The 21,548-nt window shown below is 43.6% G+C and overlaps 1 protein-coding gene across 1 annotated transcript in view; it reads left to right on the forward strand.

Annotated features, from left to right (window-relative positions):
- The first annotated feature begins 604 nt into the window (after positions 1-604).
- Positions 605-21,548, forward strand: part of LOC132768130 (stimulated by retinoic acid gene 6 protein-like) — a 39,789-nt gene continuing 18,845 nt past the window's right edge. Inside the window, exons 1-6 of the mRNA XM_060763763.2 lie at positions 605-809; positions 7,986-8,058; positions 8,151-8,251; positions 10,571-10,704; positions 12,736-12,859; positions 13,916-13,961. Of these exons, the coding sequence (XP_060619746.2) occupies positions 781-809; positions 7,986-8,058; positions 8,151-8,251; positions 10,571-10,704; positions 12,736-12,859; positions 13,916-13,961 (507 nt within the window). The 5' untranslated portion in view covers positions 605-780. The remainder of the gene's footprint in view (positions 810-7,985; positions 8,059-8,150; positions 8,252-10,570; positions 10,705-12,735; positions 12,860-13,915; positions 13,962-21,548) is intronic.

Here is a 21,548-nt window from a genome sequence, read left to right on the forward strand (position 1 = left end):
TTTGTGATGATTTTTGGCAACCCCTCTGAAACCCCCTCTCACAACCCCCCCAGGTGTCCCAACCCTCAGGTTGAAAAACACTGAATTAGACTAATTTTTTCTGCAGCCATTTCTTAATTGTTGCAATTAAAAGGGAGAGCAATTAGCCAGCATCACCGTTGGCTAAATTGGATACAACTAGGAGTTGCAGTCCAACTCCCTTGCACTAGGTATACAATAGAAAGAGCAAGGTTCCTCTTTCTTTATCCAATGTGCCATTGTAAGTAGATTATGTTGTAACTTGCTGTGTATAAATAATAGACTTCATCCATTTGAAGGTTCTAAAAATAGCAAGGATGGTCTTTCTGCAAATGCCTATACATGCAAACAAATGCTTGATGTTTTCAAACTCAGACCACGCAGATTTGCAACCTCTGCCTTTAACCTTTCCCTCTTATTCCATTTGCATTATCACTCTTTGATAATAGTTCTTTATTGCAATCTCATCTGAAAATAACCAGGAAATCCCCATTCAATGTGTTGCAGGATCCTGCATTTACATGTCTATACCTGAAGTGAATAATTAACCAAATGTTTGCTTTCTGTTCATGCTTTGCTCTGTGGAAGCTGAGAAATGCCACACATTTACCTTTGCTATCCCGAATGGTCAAAGGTAAAAGACAAAAAATGCATAATGGAACTCATGGCGAGACATAAAGATGAGATGTCTCGGGTATGTTTGCTTTCACCTTGCTGTGCTTCTAGAATAACATCCATCTAATTGGTGGCGACCTCCTCAGCATGACTATGATGCCCTTCCATGAGACACGGTAGGTTTAAGTGGTGAAGCTGTGGTACATGTGAGATTTTCATTGGGGAGTTGCATTGTACAACCCAATTCTGGATTTCGGTGAGCTCCTTTAACTGAATCAACAGCATGTTATGGAATTAAGGGTGGTGTAACCATGGTGTCCTAATCCAGTGTTGAATTACGAAGTACAAAGAAAGTGCGAGCACTTACAAGGGTTAGTTGGTGTTAGTAGGACACTTTCCCCTACAACAAAGTCAGTGGGGCTGCAGGAGGGAGAGAAGGAACTAGTTGATGGAATGCCTTCCCTATGTTGCTAATTCTACTTTTTAAGTGCCCCCCTCCCTATTCTTTGACTTTGGCAAAGGTATGTTTGGGTTTTATTTTGAGAAGTGCTTTGGTTTGATGAGATGACTTGATGGTGTGGTGTCTCGTCTACTGCTTGCAGGATTCATAGAATGATGGAATCATAGAGTTGGAAGAGACCTTGTGGGCCATCCAGTCCAACCCTCTGCCAAGAAGCACATTCAAAGCACCCCAACAGCCTCTCTTTAAAAGCCCCCAAAGAAGGAGCCTCCACTACACTCTGGGGCAGAGAGCTCCAATGCTGAACAACTCTCACAGTTCAGAAGTTCTTTCTAATGTTCAGGTGGAATCTCCTTTCCTGTAGTTTGAAACTGTTGTTCCATGTCCTTGTCTCCAGAGCACCAGAAAACAAGCTTGCTCCCTCCTCCCGATGATTTCCCCTCTTACTTACTTACTTAGGCGATCCCTCGTTGGACGAGTAAGATGGTCTTCCATTATGGATTTCCTTGTGGGTCCGTATGTGGCTGTGGAGCCCTATTCTTGCTCTGCATCTTCTTCCGCAGTGAGGGCATTGGTTTCCAGGTGGAAGGTGGTCCCGGTCGGGGTTGGCTTGACGCGCCTTCCTCCTGGCACGTTTCACTCTTTCACCCTCCACTCGTGCCTCCTCAAATTCTGCAGCACTGCTGGTCACAGCTGACCTCCAGTTGGAGCGCTCAAGGGCCAGGGCTTCCCAGTTCTCAGTGTCTATGCCAGAGTTTTTAAGGTTGGCTTTGAGGCCATCTTTAAATCTCTTTTCCTGTCCACCAACGTTCCGTTTTCCGTTCTTAAGTTCGGAGTACAGCAACTGCTTTGGGAGACGGTGGTCAGGCATCCGGACAACGTGGCCGGCCCAGCGGAGTTGATGTTGGAGGACCATCGCTTCAATGCTGGTGGTCTTTGCTTCTTCCAGCACACTGACGTTTGTCCGCTTGTCTTCCCAGGAGATTTGCAGGATTTTCCGGAGGCAGCGCTGATGGAAACGTTCCAGGAGCTGCATGTGACGTCTGTAGACAGTCCACGTCTCACAGGCATAGAGCAGGGTTGGGAGGACAATAGCTTTATAAACAAGCACCTTGGTATCCCTACGGATGTCCCAGTCCTCAAACACTCTCTGCTTCATTCTGGAAAATGCTGCACTTGCAGAGCTCAGGCGGTGTTGTATTTCGGCGTCGATGTTGACTTTGGTGGAGAGGTTGCTGCCAAGGTAGCGGAAATGATCAACATTTTCTAATGTTACACCATTAAGCTGTATCACTGGCATTGGAGAGGGGTTGGCTGGTGACTGCTGGAACAGCACCTTGGTTTTCTCAATGTTCAATGACAGGCCGAGCTTCTCGTATGCTTCTGCAAAGGTGTTTAGAGTGGCTTGTAGATCTTCTTCTGAATGCGCACAGACGACATTGTCATCAGCATACTGGAGTTCTATAACAGATGTTGTTGTAACCTTGGTTTTGGCTTTCAGTCTGCTGAGGTTGAATAGCTTGCCATCTGTCCGATAGATGATTTCCACTCCGGTGGGAAGCTTCCCATCAACAAGGTGAAGTATCATAGCGATGAAGATGGAGAATAGAGTTGGGGCAATAACACATCCCTGTTTGACACCGGATTCCACTTTAAATGGGTCACTTTGGGAGCCACTGCTGTCTAAGACTGTTGCCATCATGTCATCATGGAGGAGCCGCAGGATGTTCACAAATTTGCTTGGGCACCCGATTTTGTGGAGGATGGTCCAGAGAGCGCTGCGATTCACTGTGTCGAATGCCTTTGCAAGGTCGATGAATGCCATGTACAGAGGTTGGTTTTGTTCCCTGCATTTTTCTTGGAGCTGTCTTGCAGTGAAGATCATGTCCACGGTTCCTCTGGAGGGGCGGAAGCCGTTCTGGGATTCTGGGAGGGTGTCTTCTGAGAGGGGCAGAAGGCGGTTTGCAAGGATTCTTGCGAGGATTTTCCCAGCAGAGGTTAGAAGGGAGATACCTCGATAGTTTCCGCAGTCTGTTCTTTCCCCTTTTTTGAAGAGGGTGATGATGGTGGCATCCTTGAAGTCTGCTGGGATTTTCTCGGTCACCCACACTTTTTCTATGAGCTGGTGGAGTTGGTGTGTCAGCTCAGGTCCTCCCTCTTTAAAGATTTCAGCAGGGATCCCATCTGGTCCACTGGCTTTGTTATTCTTCTGTTGGCTGATGGCATTGCTGACTTCTTCCAAACTGGGCAGTGCTGCAAGCTCATCCCTGGTTTGTTGTTGTGGGATTTGTGAGAGGACCTCTTCGGCCACATTGGAGCTGCGGTTCAGGAGGCTTTGGTAGTGTTCTTTCCAATGTAGTGCAATTGAGTTTTGGTCCTTCAGGAGTTTGGTTCCATCTGATGAGCGTAGAGGCTGTATGCCATGGTTTCTTGGTCCGTAGATGACCTTTGTGGCTTTGAAAAATCCCTGAGCATTATGGGTATCTGCCAGGTGTTGGATTTCTTCGGCCTTCTTTGTCCACCAGATGTTCTTGAGCTCTCTTGTCCTTCTTTGGACCTCAGCTTTTGCACTGGCATAGATCTTTTTCTTAGCAGCACAGTTGATGTCTCTCTGCCATGCTTGGAAGGCTTTCCTTTTCTTGTCAATTAGCTGTTGGATCTCGATGTCATTTTCATCAAACCAGTTTCTTCGCAGGCTTGGATGATGGAGGTCTTCAGTTTGTTCCAATGTTCCTCAACATTTTCGGGGTGTACTGTGGGTAGATGGTTCTTGAGTGCTGTTTGGAGATGGGCTCGTCTGGAGGGCTCCTGAAGGGCTTGGGTGTTCATTTTGCGCCTTGTCTTCCTTCCTTGGAGTCTGCGCTTGGGGGCAATCTTGATAGCCATCGAGGATCGAATTAGCCTGTGGTCAGTCCAGCAGTCGTCAGCACCTGTCATGGCTCTTGTGAGGAGCACGTCACGGCGGTCTCTGGCGCGTGTGATTACATAGTCTAAGAGGTGCCAATGCTTTGACCGGGGGTGCATCCATGATGTCTTGAACTTGTTTTTCTGGCGGAAGAGCGTGTTGGTAATGACAAGGTTGTGCTCCGCACATTTGGTGAGAAGCAGGATGCCATTTGAGTTGCTGTTTCCAACCCCGTCTTTTCCTATGGTCCCTGGCCACAGGTCGAAGTCTCGCCCGACTCTTGCATTGAAGTCCCCCAGGAGGATGATTTTGTCCTCCTTAGGTATCCCCGATAGGACAGTGTCCAGCTGACAGTAGAATTTCTCCTTGATGTCTTCGTCAGCATCTAGTGTTGGTGCATAGGCACTTATGATGGTTGCCCGTTGGTTTTTGGCAAGATCGATTCGGAGGGTTGAGAGTCGTTCGTTGATGCCAGTGGGTGCTTCGGGCAGATGTTTCATCAGATCATTTCTGATGGCGAAGCCAACTCCGTGCATTCTTTGGTCTTTTTCGGGCAGTCCCTTCCAGAAGAAGGTGTAGCCTCCTTTTTCTTCCTTCAGCTGTCCCTCTCCTGCTCTCCGGGTCTCCTGAAGGGCTGCTATGTCGATGTTGAAGCGTCCCAGCTCCCTTGCAATGATGGCAGTTCTGCGTTCGGGGCATTCACTGCCGCTGTTGTCCATCAGAGTCCGTACGTTCCACGTACCGAAGTTCATTTTTCTTTTTTGGCCGCAGGGTGGTGACCCCACTGGACGCGGCAGTCCAGTCAGGGGTAAGTGAGGCAGACTATGTTTAGGGCACCTTTTCTAGCCCCCTCCCCGTGTGGGGTGAGCAGAGTGGGTCCTAAAAACGGCTGCTCAGTCGCAGATACAGCTGCCGAACTACTCAACTGCCTCGGACCTTGAGGTAGAACGATTGAGTCCGTACCCACCGCCCATGTGCCAGTCTGTGACTAGGGGCTTCCAGATTTCACAGTCCTGCCCCCGTCACCACTCGCTGATCGCCATGGGGCTTTGGTTGGTTTGTTTTTATTTTCTTTGGAAGACGCCTGTGCGTGGGTTTTTTTTAATGTGTGGAGGTCAGTGCACAACTGATCAACACACAGACTTCACAGAGTGAGGTTCCACTGGTGATGTAGTTTAACACAATGACCGTGGCTTCTCAGTCTGTTGCAGCCTTCTTCCGCCTTCACAGCCGTTGTAACATGTGCCATGTTATTTTCCACCTGCTCCGCCGTTGAGGTCTTTGGGTCTTCGGACTGTGCTTGGTCTGGAACCTCCCCCGCAGCCACTCCTGGGAGTGCACAACTCCAGTTGTTGTGCCTACAGGTTCATCGGAACGCGCAAGCCCCCTCACCATGACAAGGTGACAGTCCATCGAGGGGGGTCCACCGATGATTTCCCCTCACATATGTATACAAGGCCTGCATCATATCTCCTCTCAGTCTTCTCTTTTGAAGGCTAATCATAGAATCATAAAGTTGAAAAAGACCTCGTGGGCCATCCAGTCCAACCCCCTGCGAAGAAGCAGGAATATTGTATTTAAAGCTCCCCGACAGATGGGCATCCAGCCTCTTTTTAAAAGCCTCCAGAGAAGGAGCCTCCACCACACTCTGGGGCAGAGAGTTCCACTGCTGAACAGCTCTCACAGTTAGGAAGTTCTTCCTAATGTTCATGTTGAATCTCCTTTCCTGTAGTTTGAAGCCACTGTTCCACGTCCTAGTCTCCAGGGCAGCTGAAACAAGCTTGCTCCCTCCACCTTATGACTTCCCCTCACATATTTATACATGGCCATCATGTCTCCTCTCAGCCTTCTGTTCTTCAGGCTAAACATGCCCAGCTCTTTAAGCCACCACACATAGGGCTTGTTCTCCAGACCCTTGATCATTTTAGTTTCCCTCCTTTGAACATATTCCAGCTTGTTAACATCTCCCTTCAATGGCGGTGCCCAGAACTGGTCACGGTGTGATTCCAGGTGTGGTCTGACCAAGGCAGAATAGAGAGGTAGCATGACTTCCCTGGATCTAGACACTATACTCCTATTTATGCAGGCCAAAATCCCATTTGATCATGATCATGATCATGATGATTGTTATTATTATTATTATTATTATTATTATTATTATTATTGAAAGTGCACAACAACAAGCATGTTCCTACTCTGCATAAGAAACAGAACACACACAGTCTGAGGAAATGTAAGGCTCCACATTCTCCAGACTTTTTTAATTCCAAAATCCTATGCTGCTCTTAGGAAGTTGTAGAAATCTTGCATGCACGAATGCACACACATATGAACCTATGTGTTTGTGTGTTAAACTTATGTATATTGATCAGAAGCCCCCGATGTCACAGTGGGTTAAACCATTGAACTGCTGAACTTGGTGACCAAAAGATTGCCGGTTCAAATCCGGGAAGTGGGGTGAGCTCCAGCTGTTACCCTAGCTTCTGCCAACCTAGCAGTTCGAAAACATGCAAAAGTAGATCAGTAGGAAGGTAGCAGTACTCCATGCGGTCATGCCGGCCACATGACCTTGGAGGTGTCTACAGACAACACTGGCTCTTCAGCTTGGCAACAGGGATGAGCACCAGCACCCTGAGTCGGACACAGCTGGACTTAATATCAGGGGAAAACCTTTACCTTTACCTACCTATATTTATCAGAGATGTGCTTGCTTACTTTATAGTTACAAAAAGAAAATTTAACATAACATGTAGTTTAGCCCTAAGCCCTAAGACTTTGGCTCCCAACCTCATATGTTTCTTTATAAGGATGGAAATAGGCACAAATGTCTTGGGCCAGTTCTGCCCCCCAATCCTGCCAACGTTATATCCATCACTGTGTTACCACAGATAAAGAAAGAGTACTATGGATCCACCAACTGCCTATCCACTCCCAAATTCACCTCTTGGCTTAGCCAGGAAATGCCTGAAGCTGTATTGCCTATGATGGATTTGGTTATGATTCAGCAACATGTGTTAATCATTTCACATTATGCAAGGGTGACACGAAATACAAGCATCTCACTGATAGGGAGAATATTGAATCTAATCCTGGGTGAGTACAATTATGCCAGGCACCTCTCTGAACTTTGTCAATAAGATTAACATTTTGTTAGCACGACTTCCTCTTAACTCGCTGTTGCATTTTCCATATTTGATCATTAGTAGATTTGATTAATACAGTCTCTAGGAATTTCTAGATTCCAACGTGCAACTGTACGATCAACTTCCACCAGAAGTCACACTAAAGGACATAGAGGTTCCTAGAAAAGCTCTTTTCTCTGGTTACAAAAAAATTCCTTTAAAAAATATTTTTTTCCACTTTCACTGCGGTTTTGTGCCCCTAATCCCAGCAAATGTGGAGATGTATTGTACATAGAAGTGTTGGGATGGCATCATTAACATCAAATAATAATAATAATAATAATAATAATAATCATCATCATCATCATCATCATCCTCCTCCCAGGTGACAGCAGGATTGAAGAGAAACAACTAGAAAAGCTGACACAATATGAGGATTTAAAGATTGAACTGCAAAGACTGGTACAAGCCAGTCAAGGTGGTCCCAGTGGTGATTGGCACACTGGGCGCAGTGCCTAAAGTAAGGGCTTCATTTTCATTGACTTCAGCTTTGTTTCCAGCCCTACAAATAAACACTTTTAACTGTTTCTATGCAGAACAGGGGCTCAACTGCTGATTTGCAACTTTCCACAGACTTGATGGCCTCAGGGAAACTGCTATACCTATGCTTTTTATAGTTTTTGTAATATACAACAGCTGCTGGATGCTTTTATTAATTTGTCTCACAAGCCATTTTCCAGATATTTCAATCATAAATGATGTGACCTGAGACAGAGCTTTATTCTAAGGAAAGATTTGGGGACCGGGAAACTTTCATACAGCTCTCGGATAAGTATGTCCATCTGTGTTCATGTTTCCTGAACAGACAGTCAGTAAACGAGACCTGCAACAGTTCCATACAGCTGGAATATTTCCTGCATTATTCGCTTATCCCATCAGTAAGTACACTGATTTGATAGGCAGCTTGTCATAGCTGAGAGGGACATTGCTTGATGGGTTGGCATTCATTGCTTTTCTCCGCTCCTTCCAGGTTGCTATAATCATTATACTCTCCTGCCTGGAAAGAAGAGCTAGGAGAAGTCCAGTAGATGAAAAATGGCCTCTTCTCAACAGGAGGTGTGGGATTGTGATGTGAGTCTTGAACCTTGCTGTAGCCCATATTTCTTTAATTCCTGTTTTCTAGCACTAGGCTTTCGACTGGAAGAGAACTCATGAGTGCACTACCCTTGGCTGGAAAATTTTATTGACACACATGCTTATCCAAAAGAAAGAAAGGAGGAGGAGGAGGAGGAAAAAAGCAACGCTCCATTTACACAAAATATATTGGGAAAGCCTGGTGTATTCAGACAGATGTAAATCCCAATTCTGGAATACTACTTACTACTTATTTTACTACTAATTATGCAACCCCTCATTGTCCAAGTAGGATAGTCTTCCAAGGTTGGTGTACTGGTGGGTCCGTAGGTGACTGTGGAGCCCTATTCTTGGCTTGCATCTTCTCCCACAGTGAGGGCATCGGTTTCCAGGTAGAAGGCGGTTCCAGTCGGGGTTGGCTTGATGCGCCTTCCTTTTGGCACATTTCTCTCTTTCGCCTTTCATTCATGCCTCTTCAAATACTACAGCACTGCTGGTCACAGCTGACCTCCAGCTGGAGTACTCAAGGGCCAGGGCTTCCCAGTTCTCAGTGTCTATGCCAGAGTTTTTAAGGTTGGCTTTGAGCCCATCTTTAAATCTCTTTTCCTGCCCACCAACATTCAGTTTTCCATTCTTGAGTTCGGAGTAGAGCAACTACTTTGGGAGACGGTGGTCGGGCAGCCGGACAACGTGGCTGGTCCAGCAGAGTTGATGGCGGAGGACCATCGCTTCAATGCTGATGGTCTTTGCTTCTTCCAGCACGCTGACATTTGTCTACTTGTCTTCCCAAGAGATTTGCAGGATTTTCTGGAGGCAGTGCTGATGGAATCGTTCCAGGAGTTGCGTGTGATGTCTGTAGTCCACGTCTCACAGGCATAAAGCAAGGTTGGGAGGACAATAGCTTTATAAATAAGCACCTTGGCCTCCCTACGGATGTCCTGGTCCTCAAACACTCTCTGCTCTAGGTTCTTGTGAGTTTTTTCGGGCTATAGAGCCATGTTCTAGAGGCATTTCTCCTGACGTTTCGCCTGCATCTATGGCAAGCATCCTCAGAGGTCTGCATCTATGGCAAGCATCCTCACCTCACACCTCTGAGGATGCTTGCCATAGATGCAGGCGAAACGTCAGGAGAAATGCCTCTAGAACATGGCTCTATAGCCCGAAAAAACTCACAAGAACCTAGTGATTCCAGCCATGAAAGCCTTCGACAATATTCTCTGCTCTATTCAGAAAAAAAAGTTGCACTTGCAGAGCTCAGGTGGTGTTGTATTTCAGTGTCAGTGCTGACTTTTGTGGAGAGGTGTCTGCCAAGGTAGTGGAAATGATCAACATTTTCTAATGTTACACCATTAAGCTGTATTTCTGGCATTGGAATAAATTCTGGAATAAACCAGAGTGATAATACATTTGAGCCAGTAGTAGAGAATTGTCTCCTAGGACAGGTGCCATCATCCAACACATCAACTATGGTCCGAGGGGAGAAGCACAGGGGAGGAGCTGCTGTGTTTGATCAGCCTCGAGGCATCTGGATGTCTTAAATTTTGTTTCTTAGATCTTGTGGAAGAGTTTATTTATTTATTTTATTTAAAACATTTATATTCCGCCCTTGTCACCCAACACGGGACTCAGGATGGAGCACAACATATATACGGCAAACATTCAATGCCGAGACATAAAACCATAATTATATACAAACATTAAAATCACTTATATTCACATTAAAAGTTGCTTAAAAACCATCTCAGGACACCATTTTGCCTCATTTAACTGCCCCAAAGGCTTGGTTCCACAGCCTGGTCTTCACCATCCTTCTGAAGGACAAGAGAGAAGGGGCTGATCTAATATTGCCAGGCAGGGAATTCCATAGCCGGGGGGCAATCACTGAGAAGGCCCTGCCTCTCGTCCCCGCCAAACACGCCTGTGATGGTGGCGGGACCAAGAGCAGGGCCTCCTCAGAAGATCTTAGTTTCATTCTATCTTTTTATCTTCTTCTATTTCTCTGCAGTGATATCTAAGAATTAGACATTATTACTGGAATGTAAATGGGATGCTTTACATCTCAATATGGTGGAGATGACTTTGCACACTTATGCGTTATGATTCCACCTTATCTGCCAAAGCAGTGTTCAATGCAATTCTGATAGTTTGGATATTGATCTTATGCACCAAAAAGGCTCTAGCTGAGGATTCTAAGTGCCTTTTCTTTCCTCGTGTTCTACTATCAAACAGTATGTATCATGAAAAAAACAATCTTCCTAATGCTCACTCAAAATTTCCTTTCTACTAACTGTGATTTTCCCCCCTTGTTTTTCTCAGACCTTTGAATTTTGCAGGGGCATTCAGCAACCGGTGGTCACTAGCTTTTGCCTTCGGGGCGACGGCTAACAAAGTCATGATTATGTTTTCAGAGGGCTATTTTCCACTGCAACATGTGCCTGAATGGGTTCCAGGTAAATCTTTTGGACAGAAACTTCAGTCTCGTGCACAGATCAATTAAGATACTGAGTGAGCCCCATGTTCACAGAGTAGCTGGCACAAAGGGTTTAATCAGAGCAAATATAGACCGCTCTCTGTCTGTCTGTCTCTGTCTCTCTGTCTGTCTCTCCCCCCCCCTCTCTTTCCCTTTGGAATTTTCCTCTTTTTCCCCATAGAAAAGAGCATGTATTAGGAAGATTGAGTGGTTCTTGAAGATATGGAGTTCCAATGGTATTTCACCTGCAGTAAGGTTTGTGAGGGATGGAGTCGGGGTGTCCCAGTTCTAAATAATTCCTCATGGTGCTCTCTGGGTGCAGAAGATAGACGAGAGACCTTCCAAAACCCTCTATTTTTGATTATTGGTTTCTGAAATTGGGGTATGATTTCTCTAAGATCTAGAACTTCTCTGCCTTCTCTCTCCCCCCCGCCCCCAACCCCAGTCATTAATCTTTCTTGTTGTAATTGTGTGCCTTCAAGTTGACTCTGACTTATGAAGACCCATCCTAGGTTTTCTTGGAAATATTTGTTTGGGGTGGGGTGGGGGATGCCATTGTCTTCCTTTGAGGCTGAGAGAATGTGATTTGCCTAGTTGGTTTCCATTACAGAGCAGGGATTTGAATATAGCCTTCTAAATTCCTAGGACCTCATCCCATGGTGACAAAAGGAACATCACAGTACATCAGTACCCACAAGGACACCCATACTTTCACATAATTAAACAGGTATAAAACAGAGAAATCCAACAGTTCCCATTCTACCTTAAAATAAGCTCATTTATCCCTTTCTTCTCCCACCCCCCACTTTTTCTCTCTGTACTTGTATATTTATATTTTACTCGGATTAGATGTATACTGTATGTTGTGTTTATATTGTGTATTTTGATAAGGACAACTGGCTGATTAATTAAAATTATTTCGTTTCCTTTCTACATGAATGGGGGAGCTCTGGAGTCAATTGCTTCTCAACTCCAACACAACAACAACAACAACAACAACAACAACAACAACAACCAAACAAAAAAACCCTCCTCTGTTTCTACACTTTAAAGACATTTTAAAGACAAAGTCCCATGGGCAAACAGCAGAATTATTCTTGTCATTAGATGGGTTACATAAACCTCTCTTTAAAATGATTTTAAAGTGTGTAGAAATGGGGGAAAGCCTGTGTACAATGAGATCCTTCATTCAGCAGTCAAACTATTATACTACACTTACTCCTAAGTGTAGAACTACTGATTTAGATGTGAGAAATAAGACTCTGGTCCAATGCCATGGAAGTCAGATGTAGGAAAAGTGCATTCCTAATGCCACATGAGGTCTTCAGGTTGTTTCTGTGGCTCCACAGTCATTTTAGACTCCACTTACTATTTTTTATCAGCCCTTCTCCCATTGGTAGTGATGGCAAATTGCTCTCCTGAAGGCCTCTAGGAGGGACAGACTATATCAATAGGATACAGGAATGTCCTGCGCTATCCAACATGATAATATCAATTTTTCAAAGTCAGACATGGATTTCTGTCAATTTATTGGGGCGGGGATATTTGGCAGTTTGTGAAGCCCCTGGAAGATTGTAAGGCAGAAATGTTTGCCCCTAAGTTATTGCCATCCCTCTGCAAGGTGTCTCCAAAGCTCTATACCCCCTTTGCCAGAAGGAAAAAATACTGTGAGAGAGACAGTGAAGTCCCCTGGTGTAGAATTGCATTGTTACCCCAGAACACAATAGCTGATTCTGGGATTTCTCCTAAGCTTGCACATGCAGACCTCCTTTCATCAGAACAGAAACATAATTATGATTGTAAGATTTATGTAAAAGAAATAAATGTAATTTTTTCTGGGTGTTGCCAAGTTGTATAACTTTGTTTATTAATATTAATAAAGGAATTACATACATGGTTTGCCTAACCTTCCAAGTAATTATAGACTTTTGTGTTTACTTGGAGAAGTTCTCCAAAACTAAAATGAAGAATGTGAGGATTTTATGATGCCTTTTTTAATCTTTTCTTTCAGCTGCTCTTGCAATTCTTCTTGGTGCCTTGGAAGTTGGTCTTTCTTCCTATCCACTTTTTGCTTGCCTTTCGACTCGTGCCCAGATTGCAGGGTCCGCACTTGGATTCCTTTACACAGGAACTTGGTGAGCAAACTGAGAAATGGGTCTGATGACACTCCTAGGGCTGACTGAAATGGGGCGAAGAGAACCCAAAATGCCCACATGTTATCTTGTGTTTACTTCAAGGTATGCATGGTGTAGCGGTTTGGTTTGAGTGATGAACTAGGACTCTGGGGACCTCTCGAATTCCCACTCACTTATGGAAACTGAGCTTGGGAAAGTCACACTCTCTCAGCCTCAGAGGAAGGGCAAGACAATCCCCTGGGCAATGAACCGAACCCTCCTTACTCCACATTAAATTCTAAGAGAGGGTGGGGTCTGTTTCTTCAAGATGTATTTGAGCACATAGTTCAAGATGTGTTTGAGCACATAGTTCAAACCTCTTGGCCTTTACCTTCACCCACTTGCTTAGAAGCAAATTGATCCCTAGGCAAAGAAACATAGGAATGCCACCAAATATTTTCTGTTTTACTGTGCTCAGGACAAAGTATGTTTGGTTATCAGCCTTCAGCCTCCATCTCCTGAAGCCAATGCTTTGCTTGAGACTTACGTACTGGGAACACATCAATGGGACTGTGGATCTAGTATACATATTGTCTTACTAAACAATATTTTGATAGTCTTCAATTGTCTTCCACCACCATCACCATCACCACCTTCTTCAGCTTTTCTCAGGTGGAGAAAAATGCTGTGTTTTTTTTTTAAGACAATAGCCATGCCTTACTAATGTGAATTTCAGCAGAACGTAGGTGCTGCACTTCGTAATTCAAAAAGCAACACCCACATTGGATGCAGTAGCAAAACCCTGGGTTGTTAAGACTTAGCATAATACAACTGAATTATTACTGTATTTCTTTGATTTTTAAATGTCATCAATTGTAAGATGCGCACTAATTTCACTACCATCAACAGAAAAAAGCTCTATTTATCCATCCATCCATCCTTTCATCTATCTATCTATATGTCTCCTGTGATTCTAAGATGCGCCCCCTCTTTAGAGACGTTTATATGGAGGAAAATGTGTATCTTGGGATCAAAGAATTGCAGTAATTTTTCCTCTTTCTCTTTCCTTTTTTGCAGGTTTGTGGTCGTGTTCCTGCACATCACACAGTGCCCCCATGGGCAAGTGAGTATGTCTGGGTAATATTGCTAAACCATATAAACTGTTATTTGTATCACAGGTAATAATAATAATAATAATAATAATAATAATAATAATAATTTCTATCCTGCTACCATTTTCCCAAAGGGACTTGGGGTGGTTTACAAGGCACTCCGGGATGCACATATAACATACAACAGGTAAAAACAGTACAAAGGTATAAAAGTCACATAAAATTATAACAACAATCCCCGTCAACACATGTAGCATAAAATAATACAATTTTAAAACAGCAGTAGATAAAACTAACCGCCATCAATTCACAATGTGCCAAGTCAATTCACAAGGTACAACTTTACCCCCTTTCAGGAGTTCACTTGTATACAAGGAATATGCTAGGGGTAGAGTGAGAGACAGGACAACCTGGAAGTACATGCAAGAGCTACTTTTAGACATAATAAATACAAATTGGTTTCAGGAAGGACAATGCACTCTGCACCCCCATGTTCCTTGGATTTTGATGAACAGCAGATTGTTTTTGATAATGAAGATGAACTATCCAAGATAGCAGTCACTTAAGCTAAAATACTTAGATTTTGAAGGGCCATTAAAATGAAAATCTATCCTTAATGAAGTAGAAGCCAAGGCTACATCTGTTCTTCTACCGACATAAATATACCACTTCTTCACATTATTCTCTCACACCAGAAGCGACTTGCAGTTTCTCAAGTCACTCCTGACATGACAAAAATAAAATCACACCAGAGAAAAAAATCCATTTAAAATCAGATTTTACATTCTGAGGTTTGTAGCTTAGTGAGGGTGTTAAAGGCGCCTCCATAAATTACAAACCCCAGAATACTGCAGGAGGCGGAAACCGGGTTTTAAGTGGATTTTATCTCTAGGATGATGTATAGTGTAGCAGGATGGACAAAGATCAGCCTTCCAGGTATTGTTGGACTGTGACATCTAGGATTCCTCTCCATTGACTGTCCTGTGAGATGTAGTCTAACAACATCTGGAGAATTGCACTATATCCATTCTGATTTTACCTTTAAGGAGTATTTTTGTGGGCACTCTTTGCACATGGCGCTGTCGTTTGAACTGTATGTACATCTATATCAATTCTTGACCTATATACAGAAACCTTGTTTACGCAGATACAATTCAGGAATGAACACAGGTATGGAAACACTCACGGATATATGACATGTGCATACAGTGGGGGTACATGCTGCACAGAGTAGTGTGTGAGTACCTCCCATGGGTATGTAACCATGCTGCATTTATTAGTTTGGGGATTTTGTTGACAACTAAGTAAAGAAGGCTAATCTTGGAGTAAACAATTATCTTGGCCACAGTGCAAGTATTATAATCTTTTAGTGGGGTGGGAAGATGTACCTGTGGATGTGATTTGCCTTTGGTAACCTGGTGAGAGCCAGCACAATAGATTGGTTTGAGTGCTGAACCATAACTCTAAAGAACAAGACTTAAATCCTCACTCGGTCATGGAAACCCATTGTGTGACCCTAGACAAGTCACACTCTCAGCCTGAATTCATTTTGTCAAGAAAACCCCATGACAGGTTTACCTAATGGTCACCATAAACTAATAACATCTTGGAGACACACAACAACTACAACAACTTGGTGGACCTCATACCTAAGTTCTCATTGTGGTTCGTGAAAAGGCCTTACTGGTGGATTATTTAAATTGCTATGTTTATTCATATCATGATCTGATCACCATGCTCAATATATCCCATATGCATGGGGGTATTGGGGTAACGATACAAAAGGTTTGCTAGGGTAGACCCTCTTTCACTCAGACTCAGCCCCGCCGAAACAAATTCAGCCCCCCCCCCCGAATTGAAATCCTGGCTACGGGCCTGCCTAAGTGTGATCCTCTTTTTTTTCTGATATGTGTGTTTGTGTGTATATATGTGCATGTGTATTTGAATAAAAAAATGATGTGTAATATATTATTTAGGAGAAACTAACCACACAGAAATACAACACAAACAAAACCCCATATAACTCATATAATGCAACACATCTGACTAAATTATAGCACTAGTCTCTATCTTTTCAACAATTGATTATCATTGCTCAAAATTGTAGATTTCCTTCTTATGGATACTTCTAAAGCTTATATTTCTAAATACTTTTGCTACATTGACTTTGTTACAGAGTATGCTCTTATGCAGAAAACACTATTACTATTGTGGGCCAGTTGTACACGATGGAATTACCCATTAGAAATATGGAAAGGTGTCCTCTGGCACTTTTGAACTGTACCTCCCACCAGTTGAAGCCAACATGGTTTGTGGTCAGGAGTGATAAGAGCTGTAGTCCAAAACATCTGAAGGGCTCAGGATTTTGGTAGGCCAGTTTAATCATTCTGAACATTGTTGTCTAGCAAATTTGGATTCTTAATCATTTTACCCAGCTAATCTTCCTTGTCCTTCAATAGTGAAGGACGATTAACTGAGCAAAGTGACTTATCCAGTTTTCAAAGCAAACATTTATATCTTTTCCAAACAGTTGAATGTTTGGCAGAGTCTTCAGAAGTGATTGAATCTGACTGCATGCTTGTTTTGCTTTGCATTTTGAGTGTGGTGTGTGTGGACAGTTTGAAGCCTGGAATTTGCTGGTGGAAGGGCATACCAATGCCTATATTTAAATATACCCTTTTGTTTCAAAACAGGGTTCTGATTCTATTTCTAATAGTGCAACTTTTCCTGTTCTTCTTATACCTTGCTACTTTTAGTTGGCACACAATTTGTGAAAATTATTGGGTTATTCCTTTGTGGGATGAAGGATTGGGTGCAGGTGATAAATGATATCTAGCTAGGGTTGGGATTAGGATTTATCATTATAATTATGGTGTTGTGTGACCATTACTCCATATACAAGCAGGGGTGCATACAGACTGTAAAATTATAATATCTTGACACAATTTTAATTGTCATAGCTGCATACTATAGAATGCTGGTGTTTGTGGTCTGTCTAGAGAGCAGTAGTGCTGTAGTTCAGGAAAGTATTGCAGCAAAACTCTGTAACAGACACCACATACTTCACCAAAGTATATATACTAGGAGTCTGTAGGATGGAGTCACTGCTGTTAAAATGGCATCAAACTGCTGTTGTGGACTGTGGATGCACCATAAGACACAGGGCATATTTAAGGTCTGTATTCTGGGCTTTTAGCAATTGCATGGTTGGCAAGGAAGAGGCTTTTAATGGGTGCCATATTTCTTTTACTGTTGTGCCTTTAATGCAACTGTTTTTAATAGGATATTTTAACAACGGTAAAGGTTTCCCCTTTACATTAAGTCTAGTCATGCCTAACTCTGGAGAGTGGTGCTCATCTCAATTTCTAAGTCGAAAAGCCGGCGTTGTCCGTAGACGCCTCCAAGGTCATGTGGCCAGCATGACTGCCTTGAGCGTGGTGACCTTTCCACCTATTGATCTACTCACATTTGCATGTTTTTGAACTGCTGGGTTGACAGAAGCTGTGGCTAACAGTGGGGGCTCACCCTGCTCCCTGGATTTGAACTGCTGACCTTTAAGTCAACAAGTTCAGCAGCTCAGCAGTTTAACCCGCTGAGCTACTGGGGGCTCCATGATACTTTAGATATGTTTTAATATTATAACCTTTGGTGATAAATCCAATCGTTTCAACTCTCATATTTGATGCCCTTGTATGCTTCCAAGTAATTTCTGACTCATGATAATGCTAGGGTTCCCTATCATGGGGTTTTCTTGGCAGCATTGGTTTGCATTGGATTTGCCCTTAATTTTCTCTGAGGCTGAGAAAGTGTGAGCAGGGGCGGCTCAACCATTACGCAAAGTAAGCATTCGCAGTATACTTGATTTTGCCCAGGGGCGCTCTTGAGGCGCTCTTGGGGGAAAATAGACCTTGACATATGTGAGTTGTAGTTACTGGGATGTATAGTTCACCTACAATCAAAGAGCATTCTGAACTCCACCAATGATGGAATTGAACCAAATATGGCACACAGAACTCCCACGATGCACAGAAAATATATATCAGTGATTGGTTGGGGGGGAGGGGGGCGCCAAAATATTGTTTGCTTACTGTTGAAAATTACCTAGGGCCACCTCTGAGTGTGAGTTGCCCAAGGCCATCCTGTGGGTTTTCATGCTAAGTGGGAATTCAAACCCAGGTCTTCAGAGTCCTAATCCAAAACCCAAATGATAGGGACTTCCGGTGGAGGCGTTATGGCGGCAGCAGCAGGCTTCCAAGGCTCCACGAGCCAGAGGAAGACCTGAGCTTCCCCCCAACAGGGCAAGGGGCCAGAAACCCCACAAACCGACGGACGGAGGTCGGTTTGTTTGCCAAACCCCTGTTGAATTGCGAGGGCGGGTAGTACTGCCTCCTCTCAAGGGGGATGGTCAAACCTGCCTGGCAATCTCAGGGCCGGCACCCAGAGGGGAAAGCACGGTTCGAAAGAACTGTAAATGTAACCTGCCTCCACAAAAGGCACCTAGTCATGAAACACGAAGAAGAAGAGAAAAAAGAAGGAAGAAAATAGAGAGGCGGAATACCGGGCCCACTACTTATTTACAGCGGGATTGAGGACAACAAAACGTGAATTGAAAGCAAGCAATGATACGGCAAGGCAACAAAACGGACAAAACGGAGGAACTGAGGATCTCTTCTGTCCTCCTATTCTTTTTACACGGGCTGCAGAATTGGAGAGTTGGAGAATTGGAGAATTGAGGGAGCGGAAAGCAGGAAAGCAGGAAAACGTGAGTAGTCACTAGCACTCTCGCATCATTACTTAATTTTTTTTCTTAGTTTACCCCCAAGTCAACTGGACCTACCCTCGGCTTTCCCACCCCGTTCCAACTCTACCCACCCTGCTGATCTTACCGCCCCGCGTTTTTCCGACGAGTAATAAAAGTAAAACCACTTACTTTGCTGCCTTTCGCCCTCCTCCTCACGAGAAGGACTGCCCCACCCCAACAGGATCTCCCGCAAGTGGACAAACCGACTCAAAGCCGACGCAAAGGACGCGCAGAGGGAACCAGTAGAGAAGACAGGGAATAACACAGAAAAGACACCACAGGGAAAATCCCCAAAAAGTAACCAGCCGGGGAAGGAAAAAGAAACAGAATTAAAACTTTGAGTAAGAACATTCTAAGTGACGTGGCAGACCAAGGAAGCACAGAGGTATAAAACACCTCAAGCAACATCAGAAACAGGACTGTCCGGTACTGAAACTACTCCAAACCCCAAGACCCAATCATCCCAATAGAAGGGAAAGAGGGAGAATGGCGGAGAAAATCCCAACAGCAGCGAATCAAAGCAAAATAACAAGTTCCATAACAAGCTCCACAACAAACCCTATAACTGCAATCGCAACTACACCCACAATGCAAGCACCGGTTCTGATCCCCACCCCTGCTAGAAGGCTCTCCACACAACTCGAAACGACTCCGAAAGAAACAACCTTCAAAGATCTACTGCAGGAAATGATGAAGATGCAAGAAAAGATTGAAAAAAAAATAGAAGAAAGCCAGGAAAAAACACAGCAGAATATGGAAAAGCTATTCCAAAAAGAAATGGGAAAATTAAGACAAGAAATGAAGGAAGACATGGCTCAGATACGGAAAGAGGTCTCCGGTGTACAGGACGAGATAAAAACCCTAAAGAAAGAAAGCCTAGGCTTAAAGAAAGGTCAAGACAAAACGGAAATCAAAATAAAGAAATTAGAGGAGGCGAAGGACAAACTAGAAAAACAACAAGAGCTATGGGCGAGCAAAGAGACCGACTTCCAACTCAGATTTAGAAATATTGAAGAGAAAGAAGGTGAAAACTTAAGAGAAATAATAACGGAAATCACTGCCCACACGATTAATACTGCCCTTGAGGAAATAAGCAAGGAGATTGACACGATACAGAGAATAAATTCCGGCTACGCTAAAAGAAACAAGGTCCCCAGAGATATTGTGGTCAACTTCTGTAGAAGAAGTGTTCGTGATGAGATAATCAGGATGAAAGCAAGAGATCAGATCACATACAAGGGGAAAAAAGTGATAATACTTAAAGAATTCACGGCCACATCAATAAGCAAGAGGAAGAAATATTATTTATTGACAGACGAACTCAAGAAACACAAGATCAAATTTAGATGGGAGCGCCTAGAGGGAATTCAAGTGACATACAGAGAAAGCAAATTCTGGCTTACATCTGAGGAGAAAGCGAAGGAATTCTATAGGAGACTCCAAAAAGATCTGGATTTATCCTCAAACCCCGCAGGTGCAGCCGAACCAAATAAAATGAGTCATGACCCGACAGGGTTCAGGCACAAAGTCGAGGAATGGAGGAAGAAAGACAAGAAGAGGCCAAGACCAGAATCGTTGGACGAAGAGGAGGGAAAGAAGGACATGGGACCTTTAGCCAGCGAGAAGCAACCCCCTGATGACGAGTAAGATTAAAATATACTCTAATAATGTCAACGGAATGAACACCCCGAATAAAAGAAGACTAATATTCAATCTACTCAAAAAAGGTAATTATGATCTGATCGCCCTTCAGGAAACGCACATCACGGTGAAACACAGTACATACCTGACACAACCTCAACTGGGAAAGGAATTTCACTCACTAGCAACACAAAAAAAAAGAGGAGTAGTAATTTATGCTAAAAGCTCATTAAGTGCAACAATGGCGTTTAAGGATGAAGATGGTAGGATGGTGGGGATTAAAATCAGAAACAACGAACAAGAGATTCTGGTTTGTAACATTTATGCCCCCACGGGTCCCAAAACAAACTTTGTTAAGGAACTCCGGAAAAAACTCTCCGAACACACACAAATGGATATTATGATAGTAGGAGACTTCAACGGCGTAATAGATTGCAACATGGACAGAACAAGGAAAAACAGGAAAGACACCAATGGAGGGAAATTACCAACTAGCTTCCTCGATTTAAGAAAAGATCTATTCCTCCAAGACGCTTGGAGAGTTAGGAATCCGGAGGGAAGGGACTACACCTTCTACTCGGACAGACACTCATCATGGTCCAGAATAGACGCCTGCTGGGCCTCAAACACTTTAATGACTAAGCTGAAGAAAATTCAGATTCTGCCCAGAACACTGTCCGACCACTGCCCGATCCTAATAGAGACCCAAGGGCCCAGACGACAACGGAAGTGGAAATTAAATGAATTCCTACTACGAAAAGAAGAAGATATAGAGACATTTAGAAAAAACATCCAGGAATTCTTCGAACTCAACAAAAATGATGGAATTCAACCAGAGGTGATTTGGGACGCCAGCAAGGCAGTGCTTAGGGGGCACTTCATCCAGAAAGGCACAATCAGGAACAGGAAAAGACATGAAGAATTACTTACACTAACAGAAAAAATAAAGGAAAAAGAAGTGGAACTAAAAAAAAAACAAAAAATAAACGGATTAAGCTGGAGTTAGATCTGCTGAAGAAACAGCTAAATTCATCCCAACTTGAAAAACTCACAAAAAATTTAAAATACATGAAAGTCAACTATTTTGTTAACGCAAACAAGCCGGGCAAATGGCTAGCCAGGAAACTGATGAAGAAGAAACAACAACAGCACGTCA

Source organism: Anolis sagrei, chromosome 2 (assembly GCF_037176765.1).
Source record: "Anolis sagrei isolate rAnoSag1 chromosome 2, rAnoSag1.mat, whole genome shotgun sequence".
Lineage (NCBI taxonomy): Eukaryota > Metazoa > Chordata > Lepidosauria > Squamata > Dactyloidae > Anolis > Anolis sagrei.